This window comes from Myiozetetes cayanensis, unplaced genomic scaffold, assembly GCF_022539395.1.
Source record: "Myiozetetes cayanensis isolate MyiCay16 unplaced genomic scaffold, myiCay2020 scf16, whole genome shotgun sequence".
NCBI classification, from domain to species: Eukaryota; Metazoa; Chordata; class Aves; order Passeriformes; family Tyrannidae; genus Myiozetetes; species Myiozetetes cayanensis.
Window position 1 is genome coordinate 23,697 of NW_026087270.1, and position 21,317 is coordinate 45,013.

The 21,317-nt window shown below is 43.8% G+C and overlaps 1 protein-coding gene across 2 annotated transcripts; it reads left to right on the forward strand.

The window, feature by feature from the left end:
• The first annotated feature begins 479 nt into the window (after positions 1 to 479).
• UBA2 (ubiquitin like modifier activating enzyme 2) lies at positions 480 to 16,120 on the forward strand. Of its 2 annotated transcripts, XM_050311471.1 has the most exons (17): positions 480 to 652; positions 3,612 to 3,695; positions 3,968 to 4,038; positions 5,120 to 5,184; positions 5,650 to 5,750; positions 5,892 to 6,013; positions 6,607 to 6,674; positions 8,642 to 8,763; positions 9,017 to 9,116; positions 9,623 to 9,783; positions 10,377 to 10,470; positions 10,568 to 10,680; positions 11,160 to 11,315; positions 11,797 to 11,893; positions 12,463 to 12,568; positions 13,035 to 13,171; positions 14,802 to 16,120. In XM_050311471.1, exons 1-17 carry the CDS (start codon positions 509 to 511, stop codon positions 15,089 to 15,091), a joined length of 2,031 nt encoding a protein of 676 aa, XP_050167428.1. In that variant the 5' UTR covers positions 480 to 508; the 3' UTR covers positions 15,092 to 16,120. The 2 variants fall into 2 exon arrangements, with proteins under 2 accessions (XP_050167428.1, XP_050167429.1); XM_050311472.1 differs by lacking the exons at positions 480 to 652; positions 3,968 to 4,038 and having other exon boundaries at positions 3,637 to 3,695.
• Positions 16,121 to 21,317: the final 5,197 nt, after the last annotated feature.

The window sequence follows — 21,317 nt, forward strand, 5'->3', positions numbered from 1 at the left end:
ACAAATGCTTCTTGAACTATCTATGTAGTAATATGAGACATAAATATAGTTATTATCTGAATCTAATATAGAAATATATAATCCGTATAACCATGCTATATAAATAAATATATAAACACATTACTTACATAGTAATCTTGAATATATAAGCATATTAAACATGGATATTTAAAACATGACTATATTCAGAATAAACAGAGGCAGAGCTGCCGTGGTGCCCGGGACGCTGCCGTGGGTGCCCCGCGCGGTCCTGTCCCCCGTGGGTGCTCCCGTGGTGCCCGGGGACGCTGCCGTGGGTGCTCCCGCGCGGTCCTGTCCCCCGTGGGTGCTCCCGCACTGTCGGGGCCGGGCGCGGGGCGTTCCCGGCGGGCGCGGGACTCGAACCCGCGGCTACCCCGGCCGGCCCTGCCGCGCGGTCCTCCCGGCCGGCAGGGGGCGCTGCGTGCGCGGGCGGCGCTCCGCCCCGGCGGGCCGTGAGGAGGCGCGCGGAGCCGCCGCCGTGTCGGTCATGGCGGCGCCGCTGTCGGGGCCGCTGCGCCCCGAGCTGGCCCAGGCCGTGTCCCAGGCGCGGGTGCTCGTGGTGGGCGCGGGCGGCATCGGCTGCGAGTTGCTCAAGAACCTGGTGCTCACCGGCTTCAGCAGCATCTACGTGGTGCGCGGCGGGCGGGGCCGGGGCGGGCGGGCCGAGCCCGTGGGGGCGCTCGGCTCGGTGCGGGCGCGGGGCCGGCGCGGTCGCTCACCGCCGCGCTGCGGGGCCCGACCGGGCCCGCCCGGCACGGCTCGGCACGGCCGCCGCGGCACCGCCGGGCCGGGGGCGCCACAAAGGGCCGCGGCCTGCGCGCCATCGCCGCCCTCGGCCCGGCCCCGCCGCGCCGCCTCCCCCGGCACGGCCCGGCCACCCGGGGACCGGCCCGGCCACCCGGGGACCGGCCCGGCCACCCCGGGGACCGGCCCGGGCAGCGCCGGGGAGCCCCCGACACTCCGCGCTGGCCGCCCCTGCTGCCCGGCCGTGCCCGGGGAGCCTGGGCTGTGCCCCGTGCCGGCGTGCGGGGGTGGTCGGGGGTGAATTGGAGCGAGGAAAACCCGCGGGGAGGAGAATTGTGTGTTCCATACCGGGCTGTAAAACCGTCAGCGCTGGCACCCGGTCACGGCGTGTCCCGCGGGCTCCTGCTTTCACTTTTGCTTCCAGATATTCACCTGAAAGTGGGTGGGAAGGGCAGGTGTGAGAGGAGGGGGTGATGGAAAAGGGATAGAGAGAGATGCTGTCGGCAGAACTTTTGTTAGCCGGTGTCCAGCCCTGTATTGATTCCTTACTGTAGTCAGGAGCAGCTATGGATTCAAATCCAGCTGGAGCACAGGCTGTTCCCTTGAGTCCCTCTGTCCTGCAGAGAGTGCCAGGGGTCACACCCGGGAGTTTGGTGTGCCGGGCTGGAGGAGTTCGGGGTTGTGCTCGCACTGGCTGAGCAGAGCAGCTCGTAGGACAACAGCTCCTGGTTTACCGTGTTAGCCCTACAACTCAGGCTTCCCCACTGACATATTCTTCAAACTTGTAGAATGTGTTTTAAGTGTAATTCCAGAAAATCCCTTTTTTAAAAAGCCTTTCTAATTTGAACATTGCAGCAGGGAAATAAACTGTAGAAGTTTAGAACTGTGTTCCCCGGTTTTTCCCTACCTTACCAAGTCAGCTGTGTCCTCCTGCAGCCCATTACAATGGAGTTTAACAGCTCCTGATTTTCCAGTTGTTCATTAGGCATAAATCTCGTGCTTATTGTTTCACTTATTATAATTTAGGTTGTGGTATTGTCTTTCGAGGCTGCCTTGGATGGACTCCATCAGAGCTGTGCTCATTTAACAATATCCCTGGCAGTGTTCCATGCAGGACAATAATAGTTTATTAACATAGGGAAGGGGTGGGTAGGAGACAAGGTGAGAGCAAAAAAATAATAGTTATGCAAAGAGGGAATTTGCTATTGGGAGAAGAAATTGCTTTTGTCAATATCTGTGATGTTGTTGAGGGTTTTCCTTGCTTGTTAAATACTAACAGACTTGAACACCTGAAAATGCTTTGTATTTTTATAAGTTGTGATTTAAAAAAAAAATCAACCTAAAAAAGACCTTAGTAATTTAAAATACCAGATAGCTCACAAATATGTGACTTAAATATGCTGTGTTGAAAGGCTGTTGTCCTCGGGAATGGAGAACAAAATGAAGTTCCTCGATATCCAGGGCTGAGTTAAGAACATGATGTGTGTTCTTAAGCAGTTCTGATGCCTTTTCTTCCAGCTGACTAAAATGGTAGCAGTGCAGAAGTTGCTTGATAAGTGAACTGTTAAATTCTGATCATTTTGAGCTGGACTGGAGCTTCTGTTGAGGTCTAATGGTCCAATTTTCCCTCTGGAGAAAACCTTCCTTTGCCTCCTTGACCCTGTTTTTGCTGTTTGCAGTGGTGTTTTGTGTCCCTCTGTGCTCATCCCCAGTTAAATACTCAAAGTTTTCTGGGTAGTGGAAATTTTAACAGAGTTTTGCACTTAACTGTTTTCCCTTGAGGTTCTTGGGCTTTTTGGCTCTGGACTAAACAAGCTTTCTGAGTGTGTCTCAGGAGAAAGAAAGGAGGTAGAAATGTGAACTCTTGAGCTGTTGCAGTTCTTGGTATATTAGAGCTTAGTCCTTAAATGAAGGGTATTCCCTTCAGAAAACAGGAATTTTAATCTTGCAGGTTGGATCTTGCATGCAAAGGATGTTCCATAAGTGTGTGCCATGGTTTTTTCATAATCCATAAACTGGGGAGTGTCTGAGAACACCCTCAGTGTCACATTTACCCTTCCCACTGCACGGTCAGGCTGAGAGGAGGGTGCAGTGGAAGGGTGACTGTGTTGGGTTTGTCACCATTATCCGTGGGAATTGGGAGAACCAGCTCTGATACTCTGAAAAACTTTCCCTCCTCCTGGTTACAACTGTTAAGGACAGCAGAGCACTTCTAGAAAGAGTCAGTGAGCAGAGAAACTGTTTAATTAGAGGAAAAGCAGTAACAAAGCAAGGAATAAATGTCAGAGTTCTAGTTAACTCTTAATTCTGGTGGGGGGGGGGGGGTTAAAGGCACTTGAATTTTTACTGTTCCTGTGCCTGTATTAATAAACAGGAAGGTGGCTTTTAGGGGACCTGCAGACATGGCATCCCCTGAGGTTGTAAAACTCGAGTGTTCTGTGCTGGATGTTTTTAAACACCCTGATTGTGTGATTGGGTTTTTGAACGTGCCCTTGGGCAGTTAGTCCTGTGACACACAGTAAAACTTGTGCCCTGCAGTGTGTGTGTAAGGTGGTGATGCAGCCCTTGGTTCAGCGATTCAGCTGCCCAAAGCCACGTTCATTGATAAACTGGTTGGTTTGGAGCAGCCTTTCCTGCACCCTGGAGAGGCACAGAGCAGGGTGGGATTCCTGAAGATAGTGAAGTGGTCACTTGTGCCTCTCCAGCTGCCCTAGTGCAGATGTGACACCTGAAAAGGGGTCTGTAAAGTTTGTGCATTTTGGGCAGTCACCTTCCTTCAAATTCTGCTCATGATTTTGTTCCTTTTGTGCCTGTGAAAGTGAAATGCCTCTCTTGTGTGTTTGTAGATTGATTTGGACACTATTGATGTCAGCAATCTCAACAGACAATTTCTGTTTCAAAAGAAACATGTTGGAAGATCAAAATCCCAGGTGAGGAAAAAGTCAAAGCTCAAGTCTTCTTGCTCAGTGTTATTTTATGGATAGTGTTAGAAACTTGGCCCAGTTTAGTTTCTGCTGTGCAGAGGTAAGTGTTGGTTGGTTGGTTGATCATGCCTATCCACAGCATTTCATTAGAAAAGTATTTAAATCTCTTAAGGTAGCCAACTTACTCGATACTCAACTGGTATCAAGTCTGTCTTTAGAAGGAAGGAAGAAATAATAAGTGTTTTTTTTGTTTTCTTTTTTGTTTGTTTCGTTTCTAGGTTGCCAAGGAAAGCGTGTTACAGTTTTGTCCAGAAGCTAATATTATAGCTTACCATGATAGCATCATGAAGTATGTTGGGTTTTAAGCTCTAATTCCATGGTTTGATTTGCAAGTGCTGTGTTATTTAAATGCTACACTGGTGTGCTTTAAGGTATTTCACAAAGCTTCCTCAGTAAGGAGAAGTAGCTGTAAATGTGAGCCTGCCACACCCCTGAGTGTGGATTTTGCATGAGTTTCAAGCTCTGGTAGTAAGCTGTAGTCATTTGCTTGTGTCTGTTTTTCATTCTATTAGCAACATTTGCCACGTAAGATTCCACACTGTAAGAATGCCCTGATGTCTCGAGCAGTAATTACATTAAAAGAAATGCAAGTGTTGAGTCTGTGATTAAAAAAAATAAGTCCTTTTTGTGTGTGTGTGTGTAGGTAACTGTTGTTTATATATGCCCCAAACTGTTATAATTTAGTCTTTGTGAGCTGCAATCAGTGAGTAGAGTACAAGAATACGCAGATTTTCATTAGCTGTTTCCCATGTTTTAATTTCTAATTGTCCAGTTTCTTAAAAATGGTTTGAACTCTGATGTTACAGTTAGCCAGAAACAGAGACTCACTGCATCCTCCCCCTGAAACAGTAAATCTGTTGATGCTCTTTGCTGTCCCTCCTCTCAGTCAGAGGAGTGCAGTGTAAAGACGCTGAAGTGTCAGGGTTTCAGATGCCAGTCCTGGCTCCTGGAGGCACAGTCAGAGCCGTGGGGCTATCTCAGTGTAATGAATTATCCACAGTCTGATGAGCTGTGGTAATTACAGTGTGCATGTTTTAGCCACAGCTGATGGTTTTTAAGGTCAGTTACCACAGCTCAGCCAATTTACTCATTAGGTCAGAGTAGTTTAATCACTTTTCCTTGTCTGCCCGTTTCATTGGTCAAATTAGTACTAATTGCAGTAGCTTCCTTCCAGCAGCATAAAATTCAGGCTGTCACCCAGCTTTAAAAGGGGCAGGAGACAAATGGGGCAGTTCAAGCTTAGCTAAATGTGTAATACATGTAATTTGTCACCTGGCCATCAGTGCAGCCGTTGCATGTGCAGGGTTTTGTTGTGGCTGCTGCCCCCAGGTTTGCTGTGCCATCTCAAGTGCTGTTTTTCTCTCCCTCAGCCCTGACTATAACGTTGAGTTCTTCCGCCAGTTCACCCTGGTTATGAATGCTCTGGATAACAGAGGTGAAGTTTGCACTCTGGTTTGTACTGGGAGGTGTTGGTGGTCATGGAAACACAACTGTCACTGTTCCTCTCTTACATTAAATCCCAAGAATCCCACCTGTAGCTGGGCTGAGCCCTGTGTGCTTTGGGGGAACTGGAAGGGTACTTAGTGCTCTGCAGGTGCTTTGAAAGCAAACATGATGTGCCACATTGCTGCTTTCTGGGGAGTGCTGGGCGCTGTGGGTGCATAGGGAGCTTTGTGGGTACATGTGTAGCTTTATTCAGTTGGGTTGCTGTGTTTAATAGTGTAAATACATCTTGTGTTAGTGGGAAAATGGACTTTGTGAAAATGATGTAGTGCTCTGTAATGAAACAAGGCAGATTAAGGAGCAGTGTTTGCATAGAAAACTAGTTTGGATTTGGAGAAGTGAAACCTTTTTTCCCCTAATGACTCCATTTTTTTCTTTACAAACTCTTGCTTTGCAGCTGCCCGTAATCACGTGAACAGGATGTGTCTGGCTGCTGATATTCCTCTTATAGAGAGTGGAACTGCAGGCTACCTTGGACAAGTAACAGTTATCAAAAAGGTTAGGCTGTGTGTTACTCTTGTCACTATTTTGGACAACAGGGAGTTGGTGTCTAGAGATAGAGTTACAGTTCATCTGTTAATAGCTTACACTATCAGCAGCCTTCTCGGGGTGACAAGTAAATACTTCGTTTTCCCCCAGGGAGTGACAGAATGTTATGAATGTCAGCCTAAACCAACGCAGAAGACTTTTCCAGGCTGCACAATCCGAAATACGCCCTCAGAACCCATCCACTGCATCGTGTGGGCTAAGTATTTGTTCAAGTAAGTGATTTTTTTAATGAATTGTAATGGATTTTAGATTAATTTTAAATTATAAACTTTCAATTTAAATCATAGTGAAAATCTCCAGTTCCTTGACCTGGGTTTTAGGGTGTGTTTGTTTTTTTTTTCTTTTAATATAAAGATGGAAGGTCAATTAGACCTTCCTTTAATATCACAAAAAGTAATGGCAGAGTAGTTTGGCACAGCAGTGTAGGTTGAGGTTACTTTGTTCTTCATCTTTGTGTGGAGTGAGCACATTTTTCAGTTTAGTGCATGTATTAACAAGTGTAAAGTTTGTTGGAATCTTGGATATCCCACAGGTTCTAAAAATGCCTTCAGTTCTGCAGTGTAAATATAAAGCTGGGTGAATTATTGAGTTCTACAGAACTCTTTTGCTAAATTAATTTTTGTATTGAGCACTTTGTGTTGTTAAAGTCCAGTGTGATGAATCCCAACAGTTTAAAAAGCAATGTGTGAAGTGGCAGTCTGACAGCAAGAATCCTCATGTGGATATATATTCATTAGCAAATGTTTCAGTCTTTACCCAGTTGCTGAAATTCTGGTGTTGAGTTGTTGTTCTTGATATCCTATAGCCAGTTGTTTGGAGAAGAAGATGCTGATCAAGAAGTGTCCCCTGACAGAGCTGACCCTGAAGCTGCCTGTGAGTGTGATCTAAGCTGGGAGCTTACCCTGTTAGTGCAGTGTTCTATTGCAGAGATTATGACATTTCTTCAGGTTAGACTTCAGCTCCATTTGCTTTTAAGAGGATTCTGTTTCCTGCCCCCTTGGACAACAGGAGTTTGGGGAGTGCTAGCTGTAGTCTCCCTTACACACTTTCATCTACACTGTGTGTAATTTGCTTCTCTCCTTTTGCCTTTTCCTAGCTATTTGAAACAATTTCAGTGTTTGTTAGGTAAGTCAATCTGTGGTGCCTACCAGAGGTTGGAGTCTCCTGCTCCCTCTGCAGCAAATGGTTTTCCCCATGTGCCCAGAAACTTAAAGTGAAAAGTGAGCTTGAAGTGCAAATCACTGATCTTTGCAGGGTGGCCTTTTCCCCTCACACATTTGGAAGGGATGGAGCCTTTCCTTCCCTGCAGCTGGAGAGCTTGTGTTCTGAACAGAGGACTGAGTGATATTTGTAGTCCCTCTGCCTTTTGCATTCCTAGCTGAGGGATTGCAAGGAATTACAGGGATTGTTTGAACTCTTCTAACCTGCAACACTTCAGCCTTAATCTACATGGGAACTATGCCCATTTTGAGTGATGGAATGAAGAGAGTAAGAGGGGAATAAAACTGGAGACAAAGCAGTGATGCAGCTGCTCAGCACCCGCTGACCAGGGGGTGCCCAGGCAGTGCCCAACCCCTCCCAGCCACCTCCCCCAGTTTGTGCTGAGCTCTGGAACATCCCTGTGGCCAGTTCAGCTCAGCTGTCCTGGCCCTGCTCCCTCCCAGCTTCTTGTGCTCCTGCTCCCTGGCAGAGCGTGGGAAAGGGGAAAGTCCTTGACTCAGAGTAACCTCCTGGCAGCAACTGAAGCAGCCTGTGATCAGCTGAATCCAAACCACAGCACTGGACCAGAGAGAAAATTAACTCCATCCCAGCCAGAACCAGGACAGTCAGGGAAGGGTCAGTGCAAAGGGAAGTCGTGCCCGGCACGGCTCAGGGGGTCATTTGAAGGGACCAGCAGAGCTGGGGAGGAGCAGAAAGCAGTAAACCTGGGCAGGAGCAGATCTGTTTGGTTTAACCCTTCTCAGTGTGCAGGGACCAGCCTCAAAAACTCTTGGGAGGAACCTGAGGGATAAAAGCACGCAAAGGGTGAAGATCCTGAGCTACTTGAAAGCTAGAGATAAATGGGGATTGGAGGAGTGTGTTGGAGGGACATGTGTGCAGTTCAGCATAAATGGTTCGGCAAAGTCACCCGGGATAATAAAGATGAGGAGTAACTGCAAAAAGGAGTAGAAAGGTTCACAATACAGAATGACTGAGCAATGAGACATGAAGCAGATAAATATGAAATAATGCAAATAAAGCACTGGTGAAAGGGGGAAGCATTCACAAATTTACATCTGAAGTGATGGTCTCTGAGTTGATTTTTCTCATTCAGTCAAGATGTTAATAGATAGTTTTATGAAAACATCAACCTGTTGCTTATTAGAAATCATGATGGCAATGTTGGATATGACTGGGAAAGAAATAAATTATTAGCACCTGTATATGGCATTTTTTTTTGTAAAAGAGATAGGAAGCTTTTTTCTTTTTTTTTGGTTTTTTTTTTTTTTTTTAAGTCCTAACCAAGCTAAGACTCTTGGGCTAGGAAGAGGCTCCTACAAGGAGTGGTTAGATATTTATGAAATCCCAACACTAGGTGGAGAAAGTTAATGGGAGGCAGTTTTTCCTTGTTTCTGCTAAGGATGGAATCGGGTGACATCAGGTGAAATCAGTGAGGTGCAGAGGCCAACAGGAGCAGGCACTCTCTGTCTGATTCAGCTCTTTTTGGGCACAGTAAAGCCAGTTTATGGTTCCTGCATAATTTTAGTTATTGACTCGGGGGGGGGAATATTTGGATAGGCTTTTCATTTTTTTTTTATTATTATTTTTAATTAAAATATTGGTTATCTCTTCATTAACAGGGGAGCCAGCAGAAGCAGAAGCCAGAGCACTAGCATCCAATGAAGATGGTGAGATTAAACGTGTTTCAACGAAGGAGTGGGCTAAATCAACTGGCTACGACCCAGTTAAACTTTTTACTAAGGTATCTTCTTTCCCCCAGATAAATGTCTTTACTTGAAGTCTATGAGGTGCTTTAAAATTAAGTCAAAACCCAGCTTAGACACTTAAACATCATGGTTTTTTGGAATCTGGCTTTATGTAGCTGAAAATACTTTCAAGGAGAAAATCCAAACCTCATAAATCTAATCCAAATTTTCCAGTCTCACAGCAGACGTAAAAATAAAATGTGGGGGGGTTTTTCCCCTTTCATTTAATTTTGTTTTCATGTTTCCCAGCTTTTCAAAGATGACATTAGATATCTGCTGACCATGGATAAGCTGTGGAGGAAAAGAAAGCCTCCAGTGCCACTGGACTGGGCAGAGGTACAAAAGCAAGGTAACTGTCCCTCCTCCTGCTGTATATTTTTAAATTGTACCTGCTGTTTATTAATGCACCTCTGGGATGTATATACATTTTGTTTACTGTCACAGTTGAGTATGATAAAGAACATATTAATTCTTTGCAATTCCTGAAGATGAAAACATTCTTCTCAGGCTGTTTTGCATACTCAGTATTGGCTGTAGAAAATAGACATTCCACAAAATTACATGTCAGCTTGTTCTAGGCCACCTTACCGTAAGCACTGATAGATTTACCTCTGAAAGCTGAGGTTTGTTGAAAGTTTACATTTGCTGTAATTTGTGCATGGCTGGGTGACTGATATAACAGCTGCAGTTGCAATTTGAAATGCAGATTTGTTGTAAAATGTCGGGGCTGCTGTAGGTTAAGGATATTATTCCTCAATTTAGAAAATACTCAATTTTGCTGAAAATTATTTGAGAGAACTACTGTGGAATTTATAAATATTCCTGATCTTATTTATTTTTCTTTTTTCCCCAAAGAGCAAAGCATATCTGACCAGCAAAATGAATCCTCTGCAGTGCTGAAGGATCAGCAGGTTCTCAATGTCAGGAGCTATGCAGACCTGTTTTCAAAGAGTGTTAAAACCCTGAGTCTTCACCTGGCTGAGAAGGCTGATGGAGAAGCACTTATATGGGATAAAGTTAGTTTGCCATAAATAAACTCTGTGTGTTCTCTACAAATGCAGCACAAATTGGTTGGGCTCGTTCGGTTTTATTCCAAAATAATACTACTTAGAGCAAAAGTGTTTCCTCCCTGAAAGCACTTTCCATTTTAAACACTCTACATTTTGTAACTCACTGAGGGTAAGGATTGACTGTTGGGATGTAAAATAACTTTGACATTAAAAAAAAGAGTTTGTAAATAGGGCGGGGGGGGCAAAATAGTAAAGTATTATTACAACAGAGTGTTTGAAAGGGTTTGCTTCAGTGCTGAAAATGTTTAAAACATTGTAAGAATTAGGATTTAACCTTTTTCTTTAACATACAAGGCATTTTATTAATTCTAATAGTCTAATTTTCTATTAAAATACATCTGTTTTGAATTGTATTTAAAGTATTGCTGCTCTGTCTAAACACACCATCTGAAAGGGGGACTATGTTGACTTTGAACTGGAATAGTGTACAGACTTTTTTTTAAAAGCTTTCTGGGTTTTAAGGTTTTAGGAACCATGTGTTGCAGACTATTTCCAAGGAGTATTCTGATTTTTAAATGCTTTTTGCATTAACTTGTTAGGATGACCCTTCTTCCATGGATTTTGTCACTTCTGCTGCAAACCTCAGGATGCATGTTTTTGGAATGAATATGAAGAGCAGATTTGACATCAAGTGTAAGGATAAAATATAACATTGTTTTATTTAAGTAATCATTTACACTTCTTGTTTTCATCTGCTGTTCAAATCTGCATACTCTTGCTTATTTTGCAGCGATGGCAGGAAACATTATCCCAGCTATAGCTACCACTAATGCAGTAATAGCTGGTCTGATAGTGCTGGAGGGTTTGAAGATCTTATCAGGAAAAATAGACCAGTGTAGAACGGTAAGTGGGAAGAGGAAACTTTCCTTTCTTGTTACTTATTATTTGTTGAAAAACTACATTTAACATTTTCTTACTAATGTGTGGTTTTACTGTGTCTCACTTGTTGCTTCAGTAGATTCTGGAGGTGCTGAGAACTTCCAGTCAGAGTGAAAAGAGAAGTGCAGGTCTCAGGGGTATTAAATTCCCGTGATTTGATGAGAATTTGGTGCTGGGCAGGAGGGAGAAGCAGAGTGCCCCGAGCTGAACGTGGCTGTCTCGGGGTGCAGATGTTTGGCAGATGTTTGGCAGCAGCTGCTCAGTCAGCACAGGTGTCAGTGAGGACTGGCTGGGACCAGACTTTGTCCTGCTCAGCAGCAATGGCAGAGAGGAGCAGGGAACACAGTCTGGGAGACTGAGAGAAGGCATCTGCAGCAAAGCAGATTTATACATGCTGTTACTTACTTACACAACAACTTGTTTTCTTCTCTTTTGTCCTCAAGATTTTTCTGAACAAGCAGCCCAATCCCAGGAAGAAGCTGTTGGTTCCTTGTGCTTTGGATCCACCAAATCCTAATTGTTATGTGTGTGCAAGTAAGCCAGAAGTGACTGTGAAGCTGAACGTGCACAAGGTCACTGTGTTAACACTCCAGGACAAGGTAAATCTTGAGGCTTTCATTTGCATCCTAATGCTGTACATTTTTAAAGGCACATTTTGACTGAGCATCACCTGCTTATATTTACATTTCTCTCAGCTTTAATTAACCAAGATGCTTCTTGCCCATGTGTGTTCTGTGTCTTGTGAAGGAATGTTTGCACTTGGTAATTTTTTGATGGTTTTAAAGCCTGTTCATACCTGACAACAAACTAAATTTGTACTGCAGTTGAATAGTTCAGTAGCCACACTGCACTTGTGTAGTCACAACTGATTTGTGATTCTGTCGTTTTATGAAGTATTCTAAAAAACTTTCCAGCATATCTGAATCAAAAATATAATCATTTTGTTCATGGAAGTGAAAGAAAGGAAACTACAGGCTTTCAGTAGATGCCAGGATAATAAAATCAACACAATTCAAGGTTCTTTTTCTATAAGTGTGTTTAAGGCAGCTATTGATTAAATAATTGTATTTGTATTTTCAGATACTGAAAGAGAAATTTGCTATGGTAGCACCAGATGTACAAATAGATGATGGAAAGGGAACTATCCTTATCTCTTCAGAAGAAGGAGAAACAGAAGGTATGAGTGCTGAAGGTTTTTAGATAAGAGTAGACAAAACCTTGGAAGAAACCATGCAAAATATGTGTAGAGCAGATTGTTGCAGTGTTCATCCTGTAGATTGGTGTTTGAAGGGAATGGATTTGCAAGTGTTTTGGGTGCCCTGGGAATAGGCAGTGGGGTTGTGTACAGGCCTGCATGGCCACTTCAGCTTCCCTGCATCAAGTACTTCCAGGATTCCTTCCAAAAACAGGTGCCTGTGTGCAAACCCCCTTCATTTTGTGGTTCTTAAATGGGGTCTGTTGATGATGCTTGTAGGCACTACTGAAATGCAGGTATCATCTCCAGAATGTTCCTAAATGTAATTGGGAGGTGCTTGAACGTGATGCATGAGGGGTAAATAAGTCACCATAAGTAGTTTGAACTCCTAACAGGTTAAAAGTCAGCTTTTACTTCAATATGGCTAATAAATGCTAATGTTAATGTTTCTACATAAAACTTCTGGAGCATTCCTTTCATCATATGGGTTCAGGTGTAAAGGATCTTTATATAAACAGCTGTAAACACTGCAGGTTTTATTGTTTTTGTAGCAAATAACCACAGGAAATTGTCAGACTTTGCAATTCGAAATGGCACTCGACTACAAGCAGATGATTTCCTGCAGGACTACACTCTGTTAATCAACGTGCTTCATAGGTAAGATTCTGAAATAATGATTTGGGCTGTGTGTGTGTAGAACAGTTCCACAGGGGTTTTCCACTCAGAATTTTAAAATACATGAATGAAGTTCCAAGATTAAACTGCTGAAAGGAAATATAGAGGTAAAAGAGGAATTGTTTTTTTTTTTTATGAAATTACAGAGTTGAAGGGGTTTGGTTTGGGTGGGTTTTTCTTTGATTTTGGTTTTTTCACAACAGTATCAGAAAGGTTTGTTTGAATAATTTGTCATTACACATCATAAAAACACAGTGCAAAACCAAATACACTTCTGGGGAAACAACAAGCAAGAAACTGCCATTTGAAATAAAAACAAAACAAAGTTTAAAAAGGAAAAAAACCCTCAGCCTGCTGAGCTAATAGATCCTTGAAAGAGGTTTGCTTTGGGAAGGAGACAGGGGTTGTTTTCTCCTGGGTGTTTCAAGGCAGGTGTGTTTTTCTGCAGTGAAGACCTAGAAAAAGATGTGGAATTTGAAGTTGTTGGTGACGCCCCTGAAAGAATTGGCCCTAAACCATCAGAACCACCATTGAGGAACATCAGCAATGGTAGTGATGATGGAGCACAACCCTCAACATCGACAGGTAAATAGCACCATTTGGTATGGAATGAAACAAAATAGTCTTTCAGTAGTGCAGTCCAATTAAAGCATTGTCTTCAGTTTTATGACTTAACTTTGCCAAAACAAAATAAAAGGCATTTGAGTTGCCTCTGTGTATAACTGTGATAGTAAATAGAAAAATGCACATTTACAGTTTTTACAAAATGCACAAAGGTTTACAGTAAATACAGCTTGAAATTGTATTATTTACCTGGCATGGGCATGGTGGGGTGTCAGTTTAAATGCATCATCTGCACAGTGATTTAAGTAAAGTTGACCCCTCCTAACTCATGGTCACACTGCTGACTGAGAAAAAAGAATCAACCAAATTTATCACCTTCTCCCTAAAGAGAAAGGACTCTGCTCTCAGGAAGAAGTACCATCACCTTCCTGATGTGGACTTCCTTTGAACACACTCAAAACAACTTAAATGCAAATGGAATGCCTAAGAAGGGGAGGCTCATGAACTGGAAATGTCCCTCTGTTTATAGGGACAGGGTGTGCAGATGGGAGTTAGAGATCCACAGTTCTGTTTACACTTTGGGATGCTGTTCCTTTGCCTGGCAGATTAAAGCAGACAAGCATGTAGCCACTTGCCTCCTTTCTCAGGGGAGACTAAATTTAAAGAGCATTGCTAAAATTTATTTCAAATTATATTAAAAAATGGCAAAAATAGTATCAAATTCGTTTTTACAGCGAATTTGTACTTAAAAACAAACCAAATCCACTAGATGTCTTAAAAGTTCACATTTGGTTCTATTTTGCCTTTTTGTACTATCCACTGTTACCCTCCAGCTCTGTAAGTCTGCTCACCCTTCCACTTCTCCCTCTCTTTGTGGTTGTCTCTCATGGAGTGTGGCCTCTCCTGGGAGTTCTGCTGAGTGTGGATGGAGAGGAGAGGCTGCACTACAGCTTGGGGGGTGGGAAAGTTCTTTTCTCAAAAGCTGCTGCAGACAGCACGGGATTGTTCTGTTCTGTGCACTCAGAACAAGTTACAGTCACAGAACACGCCAGGTTGGAAGGGACCCACCAGGACCATCAATCCAACCCCTGGCCCTGCACAGCCCCATCCCCAAGAGTCACCCCCTGTGCCCCAGAGCATCATCCCAACCCTCCTGCAGCTCTGGCAGCCTTGGGGCTGTGCCCACTGCCCTGGGGAGCCTGTTCAGTGCCAACCACCCTCTGGGGGAAGAACCTTTCCCTGAGATCCACCCTGAGCCTGCCCTGACACAGCTCCAGCCATTCCCTGGGGGCTGTCCCTGGTCCCCCCAGAGCAGAGCTCAGTCCTGCCCCTCCTCTGCCCCTGCCCAGGCAGTTGGAGCTGCAGGGAGGTCTCCCCTCAGTCTCCCCTTCTGCATTTCCTAATTCTTGGGTTATTGCAGTATTTTCCATACCTTTGGTGAAGAAGGAATAACAATATGAAAGCCATATTTTACAGTCATTCCAGGGAAATTCAAAACCCTCCTGCAGGTGAATAGCAGAGAACAGGGATAAAGAATGTTCCAAGGTGGATTCCTTGTATTAGAGACACGCTTACTTGTGTGTATGGAAGTCAGTTGGAGGGCAGGCTGTTTCTGCAGCATCCATCTGAACGGGAACCCTGTGTGTTGCAGCTGCAGATCAGGACGATGTGGTGATTGTTGACTCTGAGGATGAAGGTCCTTCAGGCAACGCTGCCGATGAGGTGGAGAACAGGAGCCACAAGAGGAAACTCGGCCAGGAGTGTGAGTGTGTGGGGGCAAAGAGGGCTCGTGCTGGGCAGGGCTCGGAGCAGGACGACCTGATGATCGTGGATTCCGAGGATGAAGGTACTTCAGGCGGTGCTGAGGAGGAGAACAGGAGCCACAAGAGGAAACTCGAGGAGAAGGGCTGCGAGTACGTCACTACCAAGGGCGTGTGCTGAGCTGGCAGAGCAGGAGGGAGAGCGTTTGATGGAACACACAAATGCCCCTTGACAACGTGCTAATGTAACACTGTAACAGCACATGGTGTGGGATGTGAAAAATGTCCAGAACTAGACTAATGTTAAGGCCTTGGTTCAAAGTGAACACCAGATCACTGGCTTCAATAATTTGTGTCTGCTTCTCTTGATGGTAAAGCTCTCGTATCACTAGACTCGTCCAGAAATGTTTTCCATGTTAATTCCAGATATTAAATGTACTAGAAACATAGTTTATAAATACTTACAGATCAGTATTTGCTTAAACAGTCATGGAAAAAGCATGTTATTTCTGTGTAAATACCTCTTAGGTATCATCCAACAGGACAGAATCAACCTCCCCTTGGTGAGTAAAATCTGATGCCCAGATTTGAAGCAACTACACTTTTAATTTCTCAGTGAGGACCTTTGAAGCTTCCCAGCAGTGACCTGCCTGCACATTTACCTATCCCTTATTCCATGTGTGAGGGCTTCACCTGCAGCATTCACACGGTCACAGATGCTTGAGGAAAAACATTTTTAGCCTAGTCCTAAACATTTTTCACACCCTGAACAAGTAAAGAAAAAATTTCAACAAAGCAAATTAGTGCCATGTTCTAACATGTTCTCAAACATCAGCTGGCACTGTGTACATTACTGTAAAACTGTTAATTTACTCCAGTTTTTCAGCTCGTACTGCCTGGTATGTCAATGTAAGAAGCAAATTTTTGTGTATTGTTACAGTTTCAGGTTATTTATATTTGATGTTTTGTAAACTCAGATACTACTACTATACTGTACATCTGATGGACCAAATAAATAACATCTGAAATACTTGCTATATTTGCTTGCACAGTCCAAGATTATGCTGACTTATGGGATTTTACAATGTATAGCCTTCAAAAATTACTGTATTATTTCCATTTTTCTAAACATAACCTAGTAGTACAGAACTTAAGCTTCACTTGTTTGAGGTGAAAGGGGAATTTTTTTAATAAAACTTTTGTGAATGTTTTTTTTTTCTTGGACAATCAGTTATTGGGCTCTTCAGCTGAAGCAGTTGCACCCCCACACACAGCTTTTCACTCCCTCCTGCCTTCAGAAAGAGAGCACTGATTTTTGTACGTTACAGTCTGTGTGTAGGACAAAAGTGCCATGTTTAGAATCAATATCTGAAAACCTGCTGCATGTGTTGGTGTTTGTGGCTCTCTGAACTATCAGTGTTGGTTCTTACAATGCATTCATTGGCCATGTCTGTCACTGTACCAAAATTATCTTCCAGCTTCCACTTAGTGAACCAAAACTGCTTCTACTCACAGGTAAGTATGCAGAGTTGGCCTGGCAGAGCACAGCAACTGAGCAGCAAGATCTGTTCTCTTACAGTTTGCAAACTAAATGACTTTTAATCAAAATTACAGAAGGCAAATGTAAAAACAAACAAAATATTTTGGTTCCTGCATCTGGTTCTGACAGTGTTGAGTTGCCAGGGCAGAGCAGAACTGCTTCTACGAGGCAGTGAATGTTTTATTCCTTGTTTTGGGCAGTAATAGGCATATGCAGTGGCTTGTTTGGAGGCCTCATTCTTCACTGTGCAATTAAATCCTTTGAGTTGGCTGCTGCTTGGCTGGCATGAGCAAAGACTGAGAGGTAAAGCTGTAAATAAGAGGCATTACAGGAAGGATTTTCAGTGCTACAATGAAAAAAGTCTTGCCATAAACAGCTGAAGCACTAGAATTTAATGTCTAATGACATCTTCCAAAAATTAGGGCTGGCATATTTTGGGTTTAAGCTTGATGAAAAATAAAAGGATTGATTAAATTTAGCTTTCTAGCTTTTTAAAACTAGTCTAACAGTAGAGGTTATAACTGTGGTAACACTGCATTAGCTTTACTGAAGTGTTGAGAGTGTTCATGACTTGGCAGTGGTGTATGAGCTGCATCAAAATAACATCACTGACAGATTTGGGGGGGTCTATTCAGTCTCACTGGCCTCTACTCCTTCAGTTATTAGTTGGTGAGATGAAGTTTTAGAGAAGCATTAAGTAATTTTAATGATGTGTCATCTTTGGGTTGCAGCATGAAAGGAAAATTCACCTGCACAGGGGTGAACTCCCCTGGGCATGTGGTCAGGAGATGTCGTTGTGCCCCTTGTGTCTGGGCAGGAAGGAGTTACACGGCCAGAAAATGCTGCAGATCCTCCTTTAACGTGGAAGGGACTGATTTTTACTACAATTCAAACTGCTGCTGTGCTCAGTGAAAAGCTGCTGTTCAGAACTGCTGGAGTGTGAGTGTCCTTAATTGGCTACCAGTCACCAACACCGTATTAATGGGGAACTTTCCAACCTGAACTGGAGACAAAATTATAAATTGAAGCATTTATGAAGCTTTCAAGTAATTAAAAAACCCCAACCACTTTTCAACTGACAATTTGTTCAACTCCTAATAGCAGTAATAGCCATGTGGAAGGAAGTGTAGTTGGAAGGCACAAGATTTAAACGTTCAAATGGAGCAGAGATTCTTGCCAGTGCCTTGGTGTGGCACCCTAAAGCAGGTTCTGTCTTCACTACCAATTTTTGAGCCCAGCTCATTAAATCAGTACAAATTGCTATTTGCAGTGATATAAATTGGCTCTTCTGTCCCCTGGAGTTCTCCAGATGTCTGTTTATACTCATGCAAAGTTCTGTAATGCAGATAAGCTTTTCTGGCTGCTTTTATAGCAACGATTAATTGTTGACACTTGAATTTTTTATTTCATTTATTTCCTTAGTGAATTTGAGTGCCATGGCCAAGACAGTGGAAGATGAGTGTAGCTGAGTACAGCTGGGATTGTATCTGCTGTCTGTCCCCTTTTCTGCAGTGGAGCATGGAAAGGAATATTGACCACTGACGATAGACAGCTGTTAATTAGAGAGTCCTTCAGCTGCTCTGACCTGGGGTGGAGGAATTCTCAAAGCATCTCCCCAGTCACCCTTATGAGGTGATAACCACTCAGGAGAAGGAGCTTTGGGGCCCTGCTGACACAGCCCCTCTCCTAAAGAGCACCTGCACCGTGTAGTGTTTGCAGTACTGCTGGGTGACATTTTAGTTGTACTTCAGGAAACCATTGCATAGTTGAGCGACAGAGAGAGGTGTGTCCTCTGCACTCTGACAGCTGGGAGCAGATTGATGTGCCATTTCAAGTTCTGACCTTTACAACAATGTCCTCTTGGTAACCATTTATTAGAGCCCAGAAGATAAAATCAGCCTGTGTTCAGTCTGAAGATACCATTGATATCTGCTTCAAGCATTACTTCTATTGCCCCAAAATTTTAAATTTGGGTTAGAAAACTGAATAAACACTGAATTAAGGGAAATAAATTTGTGTTTGTTCTGTTTCTGTGCCTATAGGTAGAGATATTTTCCTCTCTTTGCAGCTCCAAGGACAAGAAGCTCTCCCCTTTGTGCATCTGAAATACTGAACCTGAAAGAAAGCAGAAAGCAGGATCAAGGTAATACAACAAATCTTACACAGGTCAGTTGATTTTTGCTTGCCTGAGATGATTTCAGTGCTGGTGTCTAAGGAGAGTGATTACAGAGAGCATTCACCTGCAGACAGAGGTGTGGGAGGGAGAGGCAATTCAGGGCTTTGATTTGGAATAGGATGAAGCAAATACATGGGCTGGTAGATCCAGCTTGGTATCTGTTTATGTTAAAGAAGAAAATCGCTGTTCAGATACATGTTATCTTCATCTGTGTCATCAGCACATCCTTCCCTCACACGAGGGAAAGTGAGAAGTTTGCAGTAGGATTTCCAAAAGAAAAGATACTTAGGGAATTGCTCTGCCAGTCCTTTCAGCTGCACCTGAAGCTCCTTGCAAACGTTAACTCCATCACTGCAACCCCACGAGTAAGTGGCTGTAGATGAGAAGAGCCAGACCCCCAGAGCTCAGGCTGGGTAGGTGTGGTGCTCCCACAGCTGCTGGGGCTCTGTCTGCACATCCACGGGTGCTTTGCTGCTCCTGCACATCTAACCAGCCATAACTGGAGGCAGCAGGAGTGTGCTGGGGGAAAAGGATGGCAGAGACACCTGACTGGAGCTTGGGAAGCTTTGGGGATCACAAAGGGAATGCACAGAGAGAGGGCAGGGGGACCTGGGAGAGAATTAAAGTGGGAGGAAGCTGGAGATGCTGTGAACAGTGGCTAAGGACTGGGATGAGTGCAGGGGAGAGCTCTGATGGGACAGTGGCATTATTGGGGATTTGGAGGGCAGGATATGAGCTGGAGAATGCAGAGGATCCAGAATCCAGAGACCAGCCTTCATGAGTTACCCTGCTTGGGGAACAGCTCTATCCTCTGGCAAATTTGGTCATTATTTTCAGTGGTACCTCTATACTACCACTTCACACGGAAAATACAACGAAAGATAAATGTATTTGGTGTTCTCAACAAAGCAATATCCTCTTTTTTTCCTGATCCATCCCATCCCAGCTGCAGGGTGTTGTGTTGCCAGGTCAGGAGGGCAGTGCTCGGAGCTGCCTCATCTCGAGTGAGTATAAAGAGTCAAGACAGTGAGGCTGGTACTCTGCACCAGCACAGCATGGGGGGCTCACGTCTGACAGTCTGACCCTCAGGCACAGTTTCTAGTCTTTATTTATTCTGTATTCTACTGCTGTCTGATTTCTTTGCTGGTTTGCAGTATTGAAATCAGGACTTTCTTTTTATCGCATCGAGAGAAGTTTCAGCTGTGCAGAGTCTCAGGTTTGCTTTGCATTCCCAAGTCTCTGAAATAAGAAGCTCTATAACCTAAGACCTCCTTAGAAGTACTAAGTGGGTGCACTGCTAATGGAGCTGACCACCTAAATTATGGATTTATGTAAATGAATTGGCTGATTGCACTGGAATATCCAGGCACTGTGACTGTAAGAAGCGTGGCTGGGGCCATGTGCAGCCTCCAAAGGATGAGCCAATAAACTGCACTGGACAGAAGTGCTGTTATCTGAAATATGTCAGAGAAGTGGAAGATGAAACTATAAAAGCAATCAGACACATAAATGGTGCATTAATCCCAGGTGCCTGGGCAGATGTTGTGTGTCTGACCCAGCACACAGAGCGCCTGTTGGGACTGGAATTTTACAGGGTCTGTCCCGAGTTGTGTTTGTGCAGCACAGTGAATAGCTGCATTTGCAGTGAAGAGGAAGAATGTAAAAAATGTTAAATAGTGTTTTATTGCAGATTTAGAATGAGAAATGACCTGTAAGCCTGCGGAGTAGTGCTAGTCAGAAATACTTGGAATAGTTGTGCCTAGCGAAGGCAGCCGTTCAAACACGATGTGTGCTGCCCACCAGGAGATGGTGCCCTAGAACACACTCTGGCATTGCGATTTTTAGAAGCCGCGATCAACTGCAAATGAGAATTTTAAAAAACAGAACAGAGTGATTTGCAAACAAGTCACCCAAGTCTAAACACAGCATTAATATCCAAACTTCATATTCCAGAATGTTTGCTTATATTTAAGGTTATCACAACACAAATTAACGTACAGGATCCAAACAAGCAAAAGAAAACAATATAAATCCATCCTATAAATCCAGCTACCATTTCAAAGACAATCAAAACTTCAGTCTCCCATCCCAGAATAAAAACATTTCTTCGTAATTTTTGTACGAATTTCACAAGGTCTTTTGGTATTTTGTGTTTGTTTGGTTTGGGTTTTTTTTCATCAGGCTTCAAACAGACTAGAGAAAAAGAATCATCATTAACATTCCTCACCAAGAAAGCAATCAATTTTAAAACTGGAAAACCTTGTGGACGTCAAGGTATAATTTCATTGATTTCTCAGTGCTGGAGACAAAGAAGGAAATTGCAGAGAATCAGGCAGCATCCAGTTCAATAAGCTGCTTCCAGTTGGTAAATGGAAGAAGTGAGACAAAGAGCTCCCTCCTGCATTGTCAGTAAACCCAGGTCTGATGGAACACACGTGGCAACACAAGGCACTGGCATTTTTGCTGTTGCCTTCAGGAGGGCTGAGGTTTCCCCACTGAGTTCTTACATTTACAGATTTCCTGCTTTGTCAGTAATAAACTGTTTGCAACCAAGGAAGCCAAACCCCCAGCAGGTCTCCCTGCCTCTTGGCTTGGGCAGTGCTCCCTTGCAGGCCCTGGGAATTAGCAGGAGCTGCCTGGGAGGCCCAGCCAGCTGATACTCACAGATCAATAACTCCACCTGGCTGCTCT